The 19,755-nt window shown below is 47.1% G+C and overlaps 1 protein-coding gene across 1 annotated transcript in view; it reads left to right on the forward strand.

The window, feature by feature from the left end:
- Cad96Ca (tyrosine kinase receptor Cad96Ca) overlaps window positions 1-19,755 on the forward strand; it is a 112,633-nt gene that overhangs the window by 78,500 nt on the left and 14,378 nt on the right. Inside the window, exon 3 of the mRNA XM_050192049.3 lies at window positions 9,608-9,759. Within this exon, the coding sequence (XP_050048006.1) occupies window positions 9,608-9,759 (152 nt within the window). The remainder of the gene's footprint in view (window positions 1-9,607; window positions 9,760-19,755) is intronic.

Below are 19,755 nucleotides of genomic sequence, written 5' to 3' on the forward strand. Positions count from 1 at the left end.
GGAAAGGGCTTAATACTGAACCTTGTTGAACACCTGCTTTGATTGGCGAAACACTGCTGTGAAAGTTTAGAACTGAGACGTATTGAAACGGGTCCCGGAGAAAATTATCGAGAAGTGACAGGAACAAACCGCGGAATACCTTCATCGAAAGCTTGGTTAACAATAAGTCATAGCAGACACTGCCAAATGCCTTGCTTACATCAAGAAACAATTAAACTTTCTAAACATAAATTCAGGAAATCGGAAAAATCATCCAAAAGCGCCTGAGTACCTTTGCCTTTTATAAAGCCGTATCGCTGCATTGACAACATGTTGCTAGTATAAAGAAAGCTGTTCATAGTGAGCAGAATAAGTTTCTTTAAAATTTGTGTCATGCAAGGCGTAATTGATATAGGGCCATAGTTTTCAACTTTGCCTCGAGATCCTTTCTTATAGAGTGGTATAATGATTCCCGTTTTCATTTTGACTGGAATAACGCCACGTGACAAGGGGCCCTATAACGTAAAACTATTCCAATATGTTTTTATTGCATTGCCGTGATGTCAAATTTGCGCAACCACCGACGCAAGCATCGGGCGGTGACCCCCAGTGTTTCCTGAACAGCCCAATCAAACGCTCTCCTAATTTACAGGAGGTCACGTTTATTTGCTTTCAATATAAATAATATTGCCGACATTGAGCGGACTTTCGTTTGTAATTGGCTGCCAGGAGGCGAGGAGCACGCTCAAGCGGATAGGGTTTCGATGGGGCCGAGCCAGCGCACTGACAATAGATAACCGGATGAAAAGGGTGGTGTCGCCGTCTGCGATTGGTCCGCTTTCCTTTACTTGGCTTGAGGTTACTGGTAGAAAATCGCGGCGGCGTGCAACGGAAGGCTAAGAATGCCGCTAAAACGGATCCTTAGCAAAGAAGAGCTGGCAGAGCGAGGTCGTAAACGTGCCAAAAGTGCTCGATAACGTTACACGGCCACGCAAAAAGCTTTATTGTACGCAAATAAACCTACGCTCGCCGGGATGTGCGAGTGGCCAGCGCCTCAGCGATCGGCGGCAGCCATCTTTTATTCCTTTCGGAACGGGGCAGCCGGGGGCTGTTCAGAAGAAAATTCAGTTTTGTTCGGCGTATTAATGGATCTTTAACGCGTACGCGTCACCTTGACGCGGTGAGTTTTTGCGGTTTTGTGACGTCGCGTGAGAGGCAAGTGAAGTGGGTACAGCCCAAAAACATTTGACCAGAGGGCTAATAGCAGAGGGCTAATGGCGAAAAGGCGTCGAATCAGGAATAACTATTTTTTCTTTTGTTCAGTCCAATCATGCATAATCAGTGTGTACACGTCATATCATATGGGGGCTATCGCGGCTTTCGTGACGTCGCGTGACAGACAGGCGAAATCGGGGTGGCCCAAAAGAGCGTTTGACCAATCGCGGAGGGCTGATTGCAGAATTGGAATAGAAAAGTTTGGAATAGCTTTACGTTATAGTGCCCAGGATAGGATTAATTATTACTATCAAAACGGGCTTGATGTTGCTATAGTTTCTTCGAAGTTCAATGACGGAGGTGCCATCGGTATCTGCGGACTTTTGCGTTTAAGACTAAAAAGGATTGTTTTTAGGCCACAACCAGTTAGAAGCGGTAGATAAGCCGATTGCAGGTTTCTCGTTTTTAATGTACATGAATCAGGATGAGGTATGCTGAAACCTGATATTCTAGAAAAGAAATCATTAAAATCCTTTGCCATACTCTGGCCATCAAATGAAAACTGGGAAAGAAAGTAGTTATCATTACGTAGTTTTATGTATACCAGCACCTCCGAGGTCATTTATTAGGGACCAAGTCTTACGGCTATTAAACCGGGTATCCCTAAACTTGTTGTGTTTAGCGAGGCGAATAGGTGCATTAATTTTGTTTCTACTAAGTTTAAATTTTACACGAAGTGTCTTGCAGTTAGAGGCTCGGTGACACAGACTCCAAAGCTTATCCTTTCATTTATAGCAGCAAGGAATTCTGCTGACATCCAACTAACATTAGCGTTGCGCTGTTTAACTGTTATAATTCGAGTAGATTCTTTTCTAACGTAATCGAAAAGAGCAACACATTTTTCATAAATTTCACACGGGGGCACGGTTGATATAAAACTGTGCCAATAATTTGTTGAACTAGCCTATCAAACAACACTGGATCAGTTATTGCAATTTCTTTCTTGGAGGCAAGGGTTCTTAGAAGCAAGGGGTACAGATGACTGTCAAAGAAGTTCAAACGAAATAGTTATCAGCTAGTTTTGTTTGCACTACTGTGGAATTATTAACTAGATTACATGACCGCACGTATATGTGGTCGACGCAGGAAAACGTAAGGTTCTCAGTAAAAAAATTATTCGCGTGTGGCGCAATGGATTGTCGCTTCTAGGCCCCATTTTGAAATAGTATCAAGGTAATCATTGACAGGTGCCTATGTAGGACAGAGGATGTCTATGTTTATGTCCCCATCTAGAGAAAGTGATGATAAAGCAGTGTCTAGCTCAGACAGAAACAGCCGCGTGTTGAAGCGCGGGGGGCACCCGTACACCTGTACACCCGTACACCCGTAACAACTAAAGCCTATTTTTCGGCACTGCTGTTTACTTCAAAAGGTTCAGCAACAGCGCGAAAAGAATGTTCTCTGGAGCGGAGCTAAGCATAAAACTTAATATGACCTTTGAACGTCTTTTATAGCCGATGTCTTGTGAGCTTAAAGTTCGCGGGTCAGTCTTTGGCGTCGTCCTCCTAAGCGCACACTTGTTCGTGGGTGCCCGCATTGCCTTCACTGCACGGCGCCTGCCGCCGCATGGCGTCCTAAACAACGTCCGACTAGAGTTACTTGCTTCCCCTGGGGCAGGGATTTATACACATCCCCTCAACTTAACACATCCCCTTAACACCTCCCTACGAGAACCCCGACACCCACAAGAAATTATTCCAGACCAAACCCCTCCCCCTTCCCTCTTACAGACAGGCACTCATCTTGGAAAAAACTTACGCTTATCCCATGCACTGTAGTAATCGTTTTAAGAAATCTTTGTTCATTGCGGAGGTGGACAGTACGTGGCCCTAATCTTAAGGCAAGTCTTGATGTTCAGCGTGCAAACCACAGCGCGCAGACGAGGCTACACTGCCACCTTCAGTGAGCAGAGAAACTGGCGCGGCGGTAAGCGCAAGACACGTCCTTGTGTTTTCGTCTATTCGACTGCAGGCGCTTAGAGTTGCGCGCCGTACTATAGTCATGGTTAACAGACATCTAGAAGCATCTCGGTGTCGTCATGGGTATACCTATGTTTGGCAGTACACGCTCCGTCGCACTCCATGGAGCTGCTGCTATTAGCCGCTATCAACACTAGATTTCTTGCGCCGGTGCCGCTGTCACTATAGCAACCGCGAGCCCTCCAGAAGTGGCACCCGCCAACGACAATCGCTCGTATTGCGGCGCTGTTGGCGTTTATGTCGTCTCGTGGGAGTAGTCTCGTTTTGGTCCTACGCCTTGCCTGCTCAAGAAAACGTTCATATTTTGGTGTCTTGCGTAAACCTGTGAGGCCGCTAAGTGCCTCGAAAAGGCATTATGAGCAAGGACGGTTCCAGCCACCGTTCAAGTGTTGCATAAGCTTAAAAGGCTAATTAGTGTTCTTCTGCCAATTGGTAGCTTTTCCGTGACCATTTGTCAAAAAAGAACGTTCAGTCTTACTTAAATAAAACAACGTGGTAAAAAGAGTGCTAGGTCTTTGAACCTCTCCTCCCTCCCCCACTTCCACATTTCGTTCAAAAAAAGATACAACCACTAACTCCGTATCCCCCTTGTTTTGGTAACGCTCCCCCCCCCCCCCCCCCCATATTGAAATTCTGGATAAGCCCTTGCCCTGGGGAGCAGAGTTGCGTCGTCTCGCGCCCTGAAGCATATAAGGTATGCATTTTTCGTGATTACAGGAGAGACACTCGACCTAGCGGCGACAGTGCGCTCTTATTCATTTCACATGGTCGTCTGCAGCAACAGTTTCATTTTAAACATGAAATGAGGAAAGTAGAGCAAGCAACGATTCCAGATAAAATAAGGTCTACAACTTCACTGTTCTTTTTACTCGATCAATAATCAAAATAACGGGAATTTTACGTATAGACAGAAGCAGATCGAGCGCAATAGACGCTGAAGACAGTTGCGAACCTTTGCACTGCGTAGTTTGAGTAACTATAATATGTTGTCCGGCTTGATGGGTTGGATGAAGTTGTACGTAACGTGCATAGTTTTATCTTTTCCTGGCGACCGTTTTTCACTGGCTAGCCACTCATCTCTTGGTGCAAGGCGCGCCAACATGTGTCGAAGTTCTCGTGAATGTGGTCGCCAATTCTATAGAGAATTTTGTCTTACCAGATTGCATGCTCGACGTGAATAATGGTGTACATTCTTGAACGTATTGTTACACTGGCATGTACGATGAGTCATGTATAAATAGCTGGCGTATTCGGCCGGTAGATAAGAACCGAAAACGCAATAACCTCATTTTCACGCTAGTAGGTGTGTATATTTCACCTTCAAGCCGTTTTGATACTGCGACATTAAGCGCTCTAATATCAGCGACACCTGGGCCGTGCATTATTACCGGTGATTTCAACGCTCATCGCCCACTATGGGGAAGCCAGAAGATGGATCGTCGGGGAAGACGAGTTTCCTCCTTTGCGTCAGATCTTGAACTGGACTGTGTAAACGACGACAGTCCTACGTTCTTACGGGGACTGATATATAGCGGCTGCCTCGACCTAACGCTTGTATTACGCAGCCTAAGTAACAAGGTTCAACGGTTTGCGGACAATGAAACCAATTTAAGGGACCATATTCCCACCTATATAACAATCAAGGGCCTAGGCAAGTCGCGCATCACCGTTTCTTCACGGATCGACTGGTCAAAGTACCGGTCACTCACAGGGAAGCGGTGTCAGGAAAATGAAGAAAAAAAAAATAGAAGGCATAATTAAAGCTGCCGCTCAAAACGCGCAATTTTACACTTTCATCACAGTTTTGAAATTATGAAGTGGAATTGGAGCGACTCCGAGCAATCCGTCGTCGTGCTGAACGACGGTATAGGCGAACAAAATCCATGTACGACTTGAGGGAGGCAAGACAAGGTTCAGCGTCGAATCAATGCACTCCAGTCTCTAAGATGAAAATCGTTATACTAGTCGCTTGAACCACACATGCCTCTATCTCAAATATGGAGAATTCTCCGCGGCATGCGAACATTGCCACAGCAGCATCGCCCCTTGAAGTGCCTTGCTCTCCACCAAGATCGTCGCGAAATTGAAGTAGGAAAAGACCTCTGCTCGAGGGTTGCCGGTAAGGGGTCCGCGTTCACCGCGAGTAATCTAGGAAACACGCCGATGTCGGGAGATTCCCGGATAGACAATCTATTCTCTGTAGAAGGGAGTCAAGCAGCTTCGGCAGCATGCAAGCATTCCTCATCACCTGGACCTGATGGTGTCACTTACATGACCCTGTGTAACCTCGGTCAAACATCTCTGCGTGTCCTTCTAACCATTTACAACGACTCGTGGTGCAACGGATTGGTTCCTCCCTCATGGAAGTCCAGCCGCCTCGTTCCTCTGCTCAAATCGCGTAAATCTCCTCTGCACCTGGCCTCTTATCGCCCCATCGCACTTGCCAGCGGTTTTGGAAAGGTGATGGAGAGGCTGGTATTGACTCGCCTGGAGTGGTACCTGGAGCATAACGAGATATACGCTGATGCTATAACCGGCTTTCGACGTGGACGGTCCTCGACAGATAACGTGATTGACCTTGTCTCGTCAGTACAGCAACAAAAAAGCCTAAAGAGATTATCTGCAGTGATGTTCTCGGACGTGAAAGGCGCATGCAACAATGTATCGTATGAAGCTATTCTGGATGTATTCGGGAACATTGGATTGGGGGACCGTGTCTACCAATGGGTTTGCAATTATTTGAAGGGCAGGACCTTATTCGTACAAATAGAAGATTGTACTACAATGCACTATTGTACTTGTCGTAGTTTGCGTCAAGGTGGAGTCGTGAGCCCCACTCTCTTTAACATTGCGCTCATCGACCTTGTTGAAGTACTTCCGTGGTCCGTTCATCTGTCAATATACGCAGACGACATCTGTATCTGAACATCAGGGGTGACGTGTCTACACGTACGTGCCATGCTTCAGAGAGCGACTACACTGACGTCAAACTACCTTCAAGGATGCGGACTGGAGCTGTCATCTGAGAAGTGCTCGCTGGCCGGCCTTCATGCGCAATGCGATGGGCCCATACGTCATTAAAATCAATGGACAGGCAATTAGTTATTAGAAGACTCACCGCTTTTCGAGAGTAATAATAGGTCACGTCTTGTCCTGGAGCCCTACATTGAAACTGAAAACGAAACTCACTATGATCCCCACGTGCTAAGATTTCTTGCGGGAAAATCGTGGAGTGCATCTGTACGAGCGATGCTTCAACATTATACTGTACCTTTTCTCGAGTTCATGCGCTACAGCTTACCTGTATTGGGCAGGACATGAAAAACAAGATACACGACCTCCAGTCAATTCAAGCTCAAGCACTGAGAATATGCCTTGGCCTTCCGAAATGTGCATCTTCAGCAGCGACTGTCGTCATCACGCGTGGTCACCCAATCGCAACATATATTCGTGACAATGCCTTAAGAATGCACATCAGGCATTTCGCCCGAATTACATTACACTACCTCGCGTCACTTCCGGTTTCTAGGCCACACTCTGCGTTAAGCGATATTATTGCTTCGCATCATTCAGTGCTTCCCTCGCACTTCACGCCTGCAGCTAGACCACCATTACCGTTGTAGTGCCTACATCCCCTCGAAGCCCTCCTAACCATTCCTGGAATCCAAAAGAAAATACACTCGGCATTTTTAGCCCTACAACAAGCCACACTACTGCTTCTACATGAGAGACACAGCGAACGTCTTCACATTTACGCCGATGGTTCAGTTTCCTCGGCAAGCTCAGCAGGAGCAGTGGTTATTCCCGCGAAGTCCGTCACCGTAAAATTCAAAATATCGCATGTTACATCATCAACGGCTGCAGAACTCGTCGCCCTCCGTGCTGCTGTAGAATTCATGATTAAAGAACCGTCACAGAGATGGTCAATCTTCTCCGAGTCTAAGGCCACTCTGCAGTGCATTCTGTCGCCATTTCGTCATGGACCGCATGAACAATTAGTCGCTAACTGAAGACTTCTTCGTCACCACGCAATAGAGAAAAAGCACAACGTAGACTATCAGTGGATGCCAGACCCTTACGGACAATCACCCCCTTTTTCTGTGAGTGTCCCTGCTTCAATGCGCCCAGGAAAGAACTATCAAGAGTGTTCGATATGGTCTTCCCAAACGCCCTTTGTCGGAGGAAAGGGTCCTGGGACACTGGGCGAGACAGTCCTCAGCACAGAAGGCTTTGAAAGCATTGTTGCGCTTCGTGCGGAGAACTGGTCTTAGAGACAGACTTTAAACAGTGCCGTATTCTCTTCTCCTTTTTCTCCTTTCTTTTTCACTCTTCTTTCCTTTTGTTTGTAACATCTCTTTTCTGTTATCTTTTATTCCTATTTTATTCCCCTTACCCCGTTTTCCAAGCACAGCGTAGCCAGCCGGTCTGGGAACTGGCTTACCTCCCTGTCTTTCCGTCTATCCCTGCTTCCTTCCTTCCTTCGCAAAGCTTTTCCTTCCGAAGTGCTGTGTTTCATTGGTTGATCGCCTTCGCTAATAATATGGCCTATATCACTATTGGCTGGTACGAATGCTTTTAGCGTAAGAACGTTGTGTGAATACGGGTCAGATTTCGACGGCCGACGACTGTGCTCGCTGCTATAGTTGTGCTTTGAGTGCCATTTTTTTTTCTCGGCACAAGTTCGCCCAATAAATAGTTAGATTTTTAAGTTACAGTTATGGCAGTGCCTTGTTCTTCACCTTCGCAGTCACCACAACGAGACAGGGGCAATGTAATTAGATAAACACCCGATAACTAACTTCTGAAACATAGCTTCAAGCGCGGTCGCAATACATGCAGTGTTTGTGCCCAAGCACTGTTCTCTACACCGCAACATTTATAATGTGGATTGCTCCATGGTCTACGTGATTTAGCGTTCCACGTAAGAACGTGCCTCTACAGTCCAGAGTCCGCGATTGCAAACAGCATGGAATTAAGAAAGGAAGTAACGGCATTTGCTCACGTGAAAAGCATAAGGAAACATGAGTCATTGTCCCTCATACGCTGCAGTGACCAAAGACTCGTACCATATATAAGCATCTGGATGCCATTCAAGTCCAGCAAACCGTTTATATCATTCTTGATCCTCTCTACATCGACCAGACTTTCAAATGAAACTGATAATCGTCACACTGCGGGCTGAAAAAAAAAAAACAATCTCCTGCAAAACTGCACCAACAAGACGCTACACGCAAAGCAACAGACTGGCGACACGGGACGGGGAACGGCAACTTGCGGTGCGGGGCGCAGCGACGGCCGTGTCGCGACCATCGGCGGCGCAGCCATGAAGCTGGCTTTGTTGCAAGGACGGATGCTTTCAACGCACGTGGCTACTTTCGGCGAATAGGGGCGCGAGTGGCGCGTACAAGCGAATGTGGAACTGTGTTCCAAGAAGAAAAAGAAGAAAAAAGAGCATATGCAGCATTTTTACGTGCGTCTGCCTGTGCCGTGTGCGGACGTATGTTACAAGCACCCAAGCCGCCTGAAATGCAGGATGCCTCTATCGCTTGTAATGTTTCGGTGGCGTTTCGCCTTAGTATCCTCGCATACGGTTTTGAAGTATAACTTATCAGTGACTCCCTGATTGGCTCAAGAAAAACATAACACATAATGACCTTACGGAGGGTCGTATAGTTTCCGAATAAACAACCTCATTCTCAACAGAATGATGCTAATGAATGTATGTAAGGAGGTGTTCACGCTCCTCTGCTCCGACGTGCGATAAAAAGATAAACAGCTTGTAAACAGTAAAACCACCGTGATAAAAAAAGCACTTAAGTACAAGCTCTTGAGAACAGTTCACAAGTATTGACACAGCTACCGCGCCGGAGTACAAATTTGAAGTAGCCATTGTAAAACGAATAAAAGACCTCTGCGCTGGTGTGTTTTGTAAATACTGAAAGCGTTGCATATTCCTTGCTATGAGTTATGCGGTTCAATTACCCACGTATACGCGTGTGCCTAAAGTATGCGTGCAAGTCGGGCAAGCAAAAAAAAAAACCACTTCGCGATTTTTGTAATGCAGTTGGTTCGCGGAGGTAACAAATTTAATCAGCCAGTAGAGAATCGATTGGCAAACTGTGCTTTAAGGTGCAGAGTTCACTCCCCGCATTAACACTATATTCATATCTTAGCCTGAAATTTCTGTGCTCGACTACATTTGGGTCAATAGACATATAAACGTCACGTCGAAGCCGCATGTATCTTAAACGTGGTTTTACACCTATGGGAAGTCGAATCTTCATGCTTCTGTGAAACCGGCGGTCGTAGTAGTTCTGCTATGCTAGTGTCTGTTGAATTCAGCCTATACAGTGGGTTCATTTCTTTTCACGCAGGAAGTCGAGTGATGACGGTGCGGACACGAGACGAAGACCATGACGTGATCGAGTACGGCATCGAGCCCGCAGTCTTTCTGGACGGATCCAGCTACTTCCGCATCAATAAACGTTCTGGAGAAGTCTTTCTCACGAGGTCACTCGTTGGCCAGGTATGCATTTTTTACCCTTTCGATATTTGGCGTTTTCAGTGCTCACCATATGAATATCTGGAAGTCTTTCAAGGAGCTTCCAAAGACAGTTGCTGTTAAGTCATACTTGTAGCCTTGGCGAAGGAAGTGATTTCACTCATAGGTCTCTAGGTTACGTTTGGTACTTCGTGTGCCTGAGCGTGGCAAGGTTTTTGGGCTTAGTTAAATATGCCACGTTTGCTATGGTGGCAGACATATGGTACGATGCATTGAAGGGCCATCAAGAGCCACCAAACTTGCATGTTCGGGAAAAGATAGTGACCACAATAATTTTTTTTTCTCTATAATGTGATGTGACGGAGTAGTAGCCGCAGCTACTTAGAGGTGTCCTCTTTAAATTCATATAATAATAATAATAATAATAATAATAATAATAATAATAATAATAATAATAATAATAATAATAATAATAATAACGAGAGAGGGCTTCCGCTTTTCACGTGTAAGCGGAGCAGCTACGTGATGTGTTTGCTGCCACTGAATAAATACTTTAAACGTTTCTTTAGCTATACTTCGCTAACTTTCCATCGTTGGTATCTCTCGCCCTAAATACGAAGAGTGCAATAGTGTGTTTGGAGCAGGAGAGTAGAAGACTAGAGTGGTAAATGCAGATGCGGGAGCGCAGCTCGCGATGCGTCACCTAGATAAAGAAAGTGCGATGAAAGAAAGGCGCGCCCAATACAGATGCGTGCCATGACGTCATTATCACCAGTACGTGCCCATGGGTGTGCTGGATTTGCGCTTAATTATCTCCCGCGTAGCGTCATGACGTTATGATTAGTGCAGGGCGTGAATACGGCGAGCTTCGGATGGCGTTTCAAATATAACAACACTCCCGCGTCTTGAAGTAAACAGATATCACGCTGCGGCTTAGTGTGCGTCAGTGTATTTGTTCATGAGGTTTGCGTGGATCACAGGATGGCATAGAAATAGGAAGCAGGGTCTCAGAAGAAAGCTATCGATAACTTTCACAGTTTCTTTACGATGGTATCTAGCACATATTTTTAGGAGTGAATATCCGACATTTACGCGTGAAAGGTGACCTTAAGTATTGATGGTGAATGTAGTGTTTTGTGGCGCCAGGGCCAAGAATGACCAAAGAGCGTCACGCCAGTGTTAATGAGTTCCAAGTGAAGCGGTGAATTACGAGAAGAGGATGTGACGGGGCTGTAAAGGGGCCTAATTGACGGTCGCTGTAAAGTGCGTAAACCTAACATGTAGTAAAACTATGAAAATGGCTAATGAAGTGCGCTATGAACACAAAAGATACGTTGTGAAAGAATGACGATATATTAAAATATGTCAGATGCAATAATGTTCAAAAAGCACTACTGCCTTAACGTAGCCCTTCACACACAAGGACCTGGAGGCGTGTGTTATACAAAAATTACTATCACAGCGGCATCCTCTGGAGAGAGGATACGCTACGAAATTATTGGGCGGCTAGCAAGATGCAAGACCACATCGTTCAAGAAACCTAGGACAGCTTTGGTGTTAAAGAAACATAGCGGGATCCTACAGGACAGTGCTTCTTTCTCTCTCTTTCGGCTTCGCGACACTCCACGAGGACGTGGAGAACGATGAACGTCTCACCATATTTAGCACAGGTTGAAGGTTCATTCCCAGTCAAAAGGAAATTGTGAGTATATGTGTGTCCTATTGCGAGACGACAGAATGGGACATCAGTTCGTCGTGTTTTCGTAGCGGAGGGCCAGAATACTAACTGTGGCTCAATCAACTGGAGAGCTTATGACTTGTTTCGGGGTCCTACAAGCGTTGCCGGTGGCTTCACAGTTTCGGTCGCAAAAAAAAAAAAAAAAAAAAAAAAGAGGCTTGAGATCTGTGGCAGGAATAGTAGTGGTAGGATTAATAGCTTGCGATGTAAGTAATGTTGCCATTTGGTCTGCTAGCACATTGCCCTCGACGCATTTATGGCCAGGAACTATGGGCTTCAACTTGCCCTATAGCTGCAGAACGCGCTCAATTTTCACCACCTGAGGTTCTTTAAAAGTGCACCCAAAGCACGATGTACGATGTACGGGTGCTTTTGCATTCCGCCCCTATCGGAATGCCGCCACCGGAAGCCCGCAGTCGTGCTGAGCAGCAGAACTTTGTAGCCACTCAGCAACCTTGGTGCACGGAGGAAAGGCGCCCTTAGGGTTAGGGATAAATGCAATGACTTTCGCAAATTTTTCACGTTTTTCAAGTCGCAACTGTCTTACGGTACGTAAATTATAGTTTTTTTCCACGTAAGCTATGCGGAACTGTTTTGGTCTGCACAGGATATTGTACGTTATGCAAAGAGAGAGAAAGCAAACTAAGAAGTTCAGGGCCCGTTTTATGTAACGAATCTTTCAATTTTCCATTCTTTTTCCACTTCCTCAATGGTTCGCTCGAAGCTAAGCCCCCGCTATCGCAGAGATCGGCCACTTAGTGGGACAGATTATAATAAATGTTAGAATCGGCTTAAAAGAATCCTTATATAATAAGGCCCCTGGGCAAAAACATTTTTACGCTACAGTTCTTCTTGAGAGCAGATGCCAGCCGATTGTAGTTCGAGAATCTTGGAATATTCGGCCCCTCTTGCCAAGAGCATTCTCTCATTGACAAGAACTCGGGCGTGCTCGATCAGCCGAAACTGCCGCGCGACTGGCCGCTCGAGGCACTGGGCGTGTGTTCGTGGGCTTCTTTCACCCTCGGAAAAACACTTTTTATGTAGCAGAGCAACAGAGAGCCGTGTCGTGAGCGTTTGATGTTGATCTATGATTTCCTTGTTGACACTTTTCATCTAGTTATAATATCTGAAAAGTTGATTAATTAATTTGTTAATTAAGACTAACAATGTAATTAGGCCGAATGCAAAAAAATATATAATCTCAGCATCTCCAAGCGAGCGCAAACAACATTACTCTGGTTCCGTCCAGCTACGTGGCATTTGCATATTTTAAAATATTGGTGCATGATAGTAGGGACACCTTGTATATAGAAGAAGCATATCTCTACAGCACGTTCAGTGGAAACATCTGTGAAGCAAGGCACACTGTACACGCTGTATCGGTCGGATGCAAGAAACAACTTCGCGTTCTCGAAGCCCTTATTTCACCAGCGAAGCAGTTGCAGCAAGGTTGTCAGAAAGGATATACACTCGGCACCATAACTCATGTGATAAAAAAAAAAGTGCGGTGCCTAAACGTGTCGCTTGCTCAACCACTCGCATGTCACAACGTCTCCGCGCGTGCAGTTCGCTTCTGCAGCTCTGGAAGCCCATCGGCATGACAGAACCTATATTCATATACGCTGTGCTTCTGCATCTAGTATGGTCAAATACTCGACGGGCGTTCAAAGGGGGAGCGGGAGGCGGCAGATCTTTGCACGCAGGTCGCCTTCTAGTCTGGACGCTGTGCTTGGTTTAGAACAGATTTTGCGATAACGAAGAACCGTGGTATGTCCCAACTAGACACCGAGAGTGCCCCGCCTGGCACCACAAACAAACACAGGCCTACGCGCTTCCTTCGACGCAAGGCACAAAGCGAGCAACGGATGAGCGCGTGTGCCGCAGCCATTGAACAATGCGCCACTCCATACGCAGCGCCAAGTCCGGTGGCAGCAACCTCTCTTCTATTTTGATTTGGACTGACAGCCGGACGAGATGAATGCGCGCGCGACCCGCTTCCGCGAGTGGAGGCCTTACGCAGTCAGCGAGTCGTGACATTTGATCCGCGCAGAGGCCCCGACAAAGCTGCGCCCCACTTTGTTGCGATGAATATGCAGGCGCCCTGTCTATTCACCGTGAACTTGGGCGGCCAGCTTCCCCGCGAGTTCTTTCTTTCCTTTGTTTCCTCTTTTTGTAGTTACTCGCTCTTGCAGGAAGTGCGACCTTCTTGCTTTTCTTTTAGCAAAACAATCGGGGCGTGCATATGTGTATACGCTGCGTCTTCCATGGCCCTACACTTGTTAATATGATTGTGCTTTTTTTTTTTTTGCCATACCAAAAAGAAAAGAAAAAGAAAAGCAAGTGCTCTTGCTCGACTGTAGTAATGCCGCTGTATTTTCGTCTTCTCTGTTAAGCGCCACGCGCTCTATGGAACGGAACTACTTAATGCTGCTGGAATTGAACGTATACCGTTTGACCAACAAAACCAGCACGGAAATTTTAATGAGGCGATGAAAAGAAATGACTGACAAAAAATGCGCAGATATGTTTTTACTTGCTATAAGCTCGGTAATGTATTGCTGAGGTTCTTAAATCTAGGCGCAGTGTCGATGCCCCGATATTCTATATCAGGGGATCTTCAGAAGGAAAGAGAGACATAAAGGACTGTTTTCCGCTGCCACTTGTGTCGGAAAAGAAAACCGACGCTGCTGAAAGGCGTCTGTCTATGTTTCCGCTTTGCAAAGAACCTCGCACACGAGCAAGGCGCCAAAGCAACGAGAACAAACTGAAGCAGAGAAAAGAAAGAAACACATGGAGCAGCATGCGGGCCGCCACCGGCATAACCTATTCGGTCCGTCTTTCAGCTCTCATGTGTTCCTCAACGCGAGCGCGCCCTGTCAGCGTGAGCTGTTCGCGCGGTGCTGGCAGCGGCGGCGGCAGCACATGCCGGCGCGTATCTGCAGCTGCCATTATGGAAAATGACTGGTTAGTGCGGACTGTTCGCATTGCGGGGCAGCCGAGCCGGAAACGGGCCGGTCTCCTCCGTATGCGCTGTGTTACCCCCTCCCCCAGCACCCCTTCAGCTCTCCTCCTTTACAGCTCCTCACCGGGTGCTGCCGCGTCGTCTGGCTGAAGGCTCGATACGGCAACCCAGCGCGTCTAGGTCTCTCTTGTCCTTCGCCTTTCGTTTTTGTTTTGTGTGTTGCTTGTTTTTTTTTTTCTATCCTCTAACGTAACTTCATCCGCTCCGCCTCTGCTAGGTCCACGTGCTGAGAGCTTCGAACCTCCGCTTAAGGTCACTAATGTCGCATACTGTCCTAAAGGACTGCACTGTATCGCGCGATGGCGTCGCGACGATGCTGCAGATTTTGAGCGCCTCGAAGGCACACAATGCGCGGTTATGCAGCGAGTCGTTTGCGGGGAGCAGCCGGCTCCATTTCAAGACGGAGAAAGCAGGCAGGTTTCCCCGCGTTTTCTCTTCGAAACGTGAGCGACGTCGAGAGGCCCATAAAGATCTGTGCTTGAGTGAGAGGCAAACATTACCCCCTTCCAGTGTGTACAGCTGCCAGCGGCGGTGTTCGCTGTTATTTCCACTTTTCTACGTAGGTCTAAAGTTGGTGAGAAGAAACCTGGCCGGATACCTTAAATATGTATTTCCCATTGCCGTGAAGGCTGGAAGGGTGGACATGCCAAACACGTGCCTCTTGGCGAAACGCCAGGTGGCGGACGTGGCGGGCCGGTAGAGAAGGAAGGGCCTCGGACGAAAACGCGTTGGCAGACATGTCGAGGTCGCATCTTGTAAACTGAGTGGAGGATTCCGAAGAAAGGTAAACTGCACTTTAGCAGTGAACTATCTTCGAGTTATTCATGTTCGAAATAAAGCTTTAGGTTGCCGGTGCACGTGAACTTATACCGTCGTCAAATGGAGACGTTTGCTGTAGAGGCATAGAGTTTTTTCATGTTCGGAGCCTATGCAGGACTTCAATGGACCATATTATACAGTATCTGAAGCCACAATCTCATTAGCTACGTCAGCTGAAACTGTTTTCAAAATGTGTGCAAAGCATCTTGCGATGTGCACTCGCATTGAGGAACTTACGCAAGCTGAAGGACGGAGAAAAGAGGTCAGCTGGTTGTGGCACGCATGGTACGCCAGGTTTTTTCCTTTTTTTTCTGCCCTCTTGTCACATTTTGACGTGAATGTTCCGGCAGAAATGCAATGCTTATCAACTATCTCAGCTTTTTTTTTTTTTTGTCAGGAACATTCACGCAACGCTATATTATATTTCTAACATGTTTTGGACGGACACCTTGCCACAAAATGTTGCTTCGATAGTTGCAGCTCGCAACTACAACCCAGTGTCAAGGCAGTGCATGGTAACTGGAATGTTCGCGCCAAAAAAAAAAAAAAGCAGCGCGGATGTTACACATGCATGTTGCCGCTTCGCACCCAGTTTGCTGTTACATCAGGGCTGGTGTGTGGATGGTGATAGTGGCGAACGTTCATGCTGGATGCCTCAGAATGAGCCACAGCGCGTTTCGTCGAGCCCAAAGGCTTCATTCAGCAACAAGCTCACTTCACCTGAAAGCTTTTGCTGTATCCGCGCCGATAGGGTTAAGCCGGTGGACACTTGAAATATACTTTTTTCACTTTCACAAACTTCACTCAAACCTGTAACTACCCTGTGGCGACGAGAGATTACAGGGGCCTTCAGTACATGCAGTTGTCGCTTTGGAGGAGGAAACTTCCAGTGTACACTGAAATTCGATCAGCGGAAGCTATAGCACTGCAAAAAAAAAAAAAAAAAAAGAAAGCAAACTCCACCAGAAGCCATCTCAGGATGGCCTCGATGTTAGTACTATTAGCGTCGAAGCATTGCAGAAACACACCCTATTTTCACCGCCGAAACTCGTCACGTATGAGGCTTTTACTGCAGTCGGGATCCTATAGCTCTTTCTCACGTCGGATGGATGGATGGATGTTATCAGCGTCCCCTTTGGAACGGGGCGGTGGGTTGCGCCACCAAGCTCTTGCTATTATACTGCATAATGTCCTACCTAGGTTAAACTATAAAAAGAGAAAAAAAACGCTATAACCTACCCCACCCAAATTTTCTGATCCCCTATTTCAAACTGTGCTTTTGTACGTTTCCGTTTTTTGTCGTTTCCCTACTTTTCTTCCACCAGTCCTCCAATCGCCTCTTACTAACGCCTACTGCGGCCATGTTTACTTTTCCACTGCTCTCGCCGAACCCAAGTGCTTCAAGGAGGCCAGTGGCGCCTAAATCGACCGCTGGGTAGACGTCTTCACATTCCAATAAAACATGCTCCATAGTCTCCTTAGCTTTACCGCAGCAATCACATGCTTCTTCTTCCGTCTTATATCTGGCTTTATAGGTGCGTGTTCTAAGGCATCCCGATCTCGCTTCGAAAAGTAATGAACTTCCCTTTGAGTTATCATAAATTGTTTCTTTCCTGATTTCGTTTTTTCCCTCTTAAGTAGTTACTCATGGCAGGTTTCTTTTCCATTGCCGCCGCCCATGAGATTATTTCAGCCTCTCTGACTTTCCGCTTGACCTTCTTTGTTGCTGTGTTGCCCACCCTAGAAGCCGCATACTTGCTGGTAAGCTTCCTAGTCCTTTTTCTCCACTGTGAATCAATGTATTTTCTGTACAGATACATGAACGCTCTCCCCGCCCATTTACTTTCTTCCATATTCCTCAGCCGTTCTTCATACTCAATTTTACGTTCCTCTGAACACGCTCTGCCATCTAGCGGTGGCGCTATGAAGTGCGCGTGTGGCGCGTGTCGGATTCAGACAAAATTGTCTGAATATGTATATATGCGGGTACAGTTCCGCCCAGCACCTTAGAAATATTAAAGGACTTTTTTTATTGTACTTAAAGAGCAGCACATGCCCAGTGTGACACACCCAGTTACCCAAGCTGGTCTGAAGGTTGGTGTCGAACCCCGTTGCCTCAGCGCAACAGCCCGATGCTCTACCAGTTAGATGATGCTCTACCCAGTGACCCAGGTTGGCATGAAATAGGTTAATGACAGACCGACAGACAGTCTGCAAACTGGGTGAAGTTCCCAAGAAATGCTGATCGCGTTTTAAGGAATGCGTGGGTGAGAGGGAACGCTTCCGGTAATTACTTTCGATCCGCGTCGTTGTCGAGATGCGAAGCAAAGAACGTCGTGACGTAGTTCAGCGAACGCTCGTCGCCACAGTAAAGCTAGAACCGCATGGCGCGTTTTCCGCGAGCGAAAAACGTGAGGCGCGGCGAACGCCCGCGTTGCCGCCGACGCGCGAGCACCCGCGCGAAAGAAGGGAACGGCGCTTTCGCGTCGCGTTTTACGGGTTGCCAAACAACATAACTCGCAACGACATGAATTGTCTCTGTTACCGCATATATATATATATGCCCTTAACCTTACAGAACACTACAGTAAAAATAATCTTAGTGTAACTATACAGCGACATCTTTGCCCGAAGTGTATTTATCAAGCTTTATTTCAATCAGCAAGATTGTGTGTGAAACTGCGACTATGTACCTTCCGCATGCTGAGAGGCCGCCGCATGCATGGGCCGCTGCTTGTTTGCAACTTCACATAGAAAATAGAGTGTCGGCCGCTTAATACCGAGTAGAAGAGGCGATAGCTACTATTAAAGGGGATGCTGAGGGCATCTGCTATACCGTCTACGCTGAGGGTATCTGCTATAGCTCGCCAAGCCTGGTCACGTTTGATGTTCTTGTAATTGCGGCCGCGTACGTCCCACAGGACGCGACGCTTCTCCACTTCAGTTATTAGGGCCTCGTTCAAGGTTGCTTTGTCCATTTTAGGTGAACACGATGCGCGAACGAAATCACAGTAACACGTGCTTTCTTTGACGCACGCGCCAGTTCTGCCGAGAAAAAAAAGATTACGCCAGGGAGGTTCCTTTGAGATGCGTAGAGTTACTGTATATGCTACCAAACTAGACTACTACCAAAAACTGTATATGCTACCAAACTAGAGTTACTGTATATGCTACCTTTCGTAGCATATACAGTAACTCTAGAGATGCGCAGAGAGCAGGGCCATCTGGTGGCAAAACCAAAATGCCACGTGACCAAATGCCACGTGACTTACCTGAACTCTGATTGGCGGACGCGCCGCGCGACGCGTTTTTTTTTCCTACTCCGAGCAGCAGCACGCGGCGGCGCGATTTCGTGACGGATCATGCTGGCCAAGCGTCAAAATGACGCGCGCGTCCCACCATACGCGCGTCAATCGCGCCTGAAATTGCGCCATGCGATTCCGCCTTAAGGCGTCGCAGAGGACGCTAAGTTACACTATATTGTCGCCAAAAATTCATCTTTGGAGATCACATGCCCGTCGTCGCGCGCGCGCGCGCGCATTTGAAAACGTTTATTCGCGCGCTCTCTTGTGCAAAAAAGAGCGAGACGCACGCTATCCCGCAAAACGCCGGAGCCTTCCTGAGCGAGGGAGGAGTAGCCCGGTAGATGCGGGCCGTCATGCACGCTGGGCTGCGCGTGGTCGCGCTTTCGTGTGAGCTAATGGCGAGTGCCGCGACTGCAAAGAGCGAGCATAAAACAGGATCCACTGCCTCGTATAAGGACAAAAAAAAAATGAAGGGGGGAGGTTAGTGGGAGGGTGCAGAAAAAAAAAAGAGCGCACATAAGGCTCGCCAAATGCGTGTGCGTGCGACAGACGAAGGACGAAGAAAGAAGATAATAGGCGGCCGTCCAGTCCGGGCCGTCCCCTGAGCTAAAGCGTGCAATTTCCTCGAGAGGACGAAGATGGGAGCGCCAAGCGGGGCTTCTCGATGGCTGCGCGAGACAGGCACCGTCCCCCGACAGACGCACCTTTAATCACCACGCTCCCTTTGACGCTGTGGCGGACCGCGTGATAGACATTCCCGTTCTTTGCTCTTCTTTGCATTCGTGGATATACGAATGTTACCTATGCGACCTCTCGCCGAAAAGTAAATAATGGGCATAGTTACGTAGACTACACGAACAAAAAAGTTTGTAATATTACGTCTACGCAGAGTTTGAAAACTATTGATGTGTAAATCTGGGAAATACATGACAAGTATGTCAGCACAGAAGAACCGCACTCACATGTCGTTCCTTTCCACTGCTTAAGCATCGTCCATTTACCGTAGGCATTAATGGCTGTCATTGTGATTCGATCTTGTAAACTTCTTCTGCGTTCATTCTTAAGACACGAATAAGATGCTCAGATGCGGGTAAGGTGTGCAAGCGACACAAGGTACTACATTCACTTGGAGTCTA

This window comes from Dermacentor andersoni, chromosome 1, assembly GCF_023375885.2.
Source record: "Dermacentor andersoni chromosome 1, qqDerAnde1_hic_scaffold, whole genome shotgun sequence".
NCBI classification, from domain to species: domain Eukaryota; kingdom Metazoa; phylum Arthropoda; class Arachnida; order Ixodida; family Ixodidae; genus Dermacentor; species Dermacentor andersoni.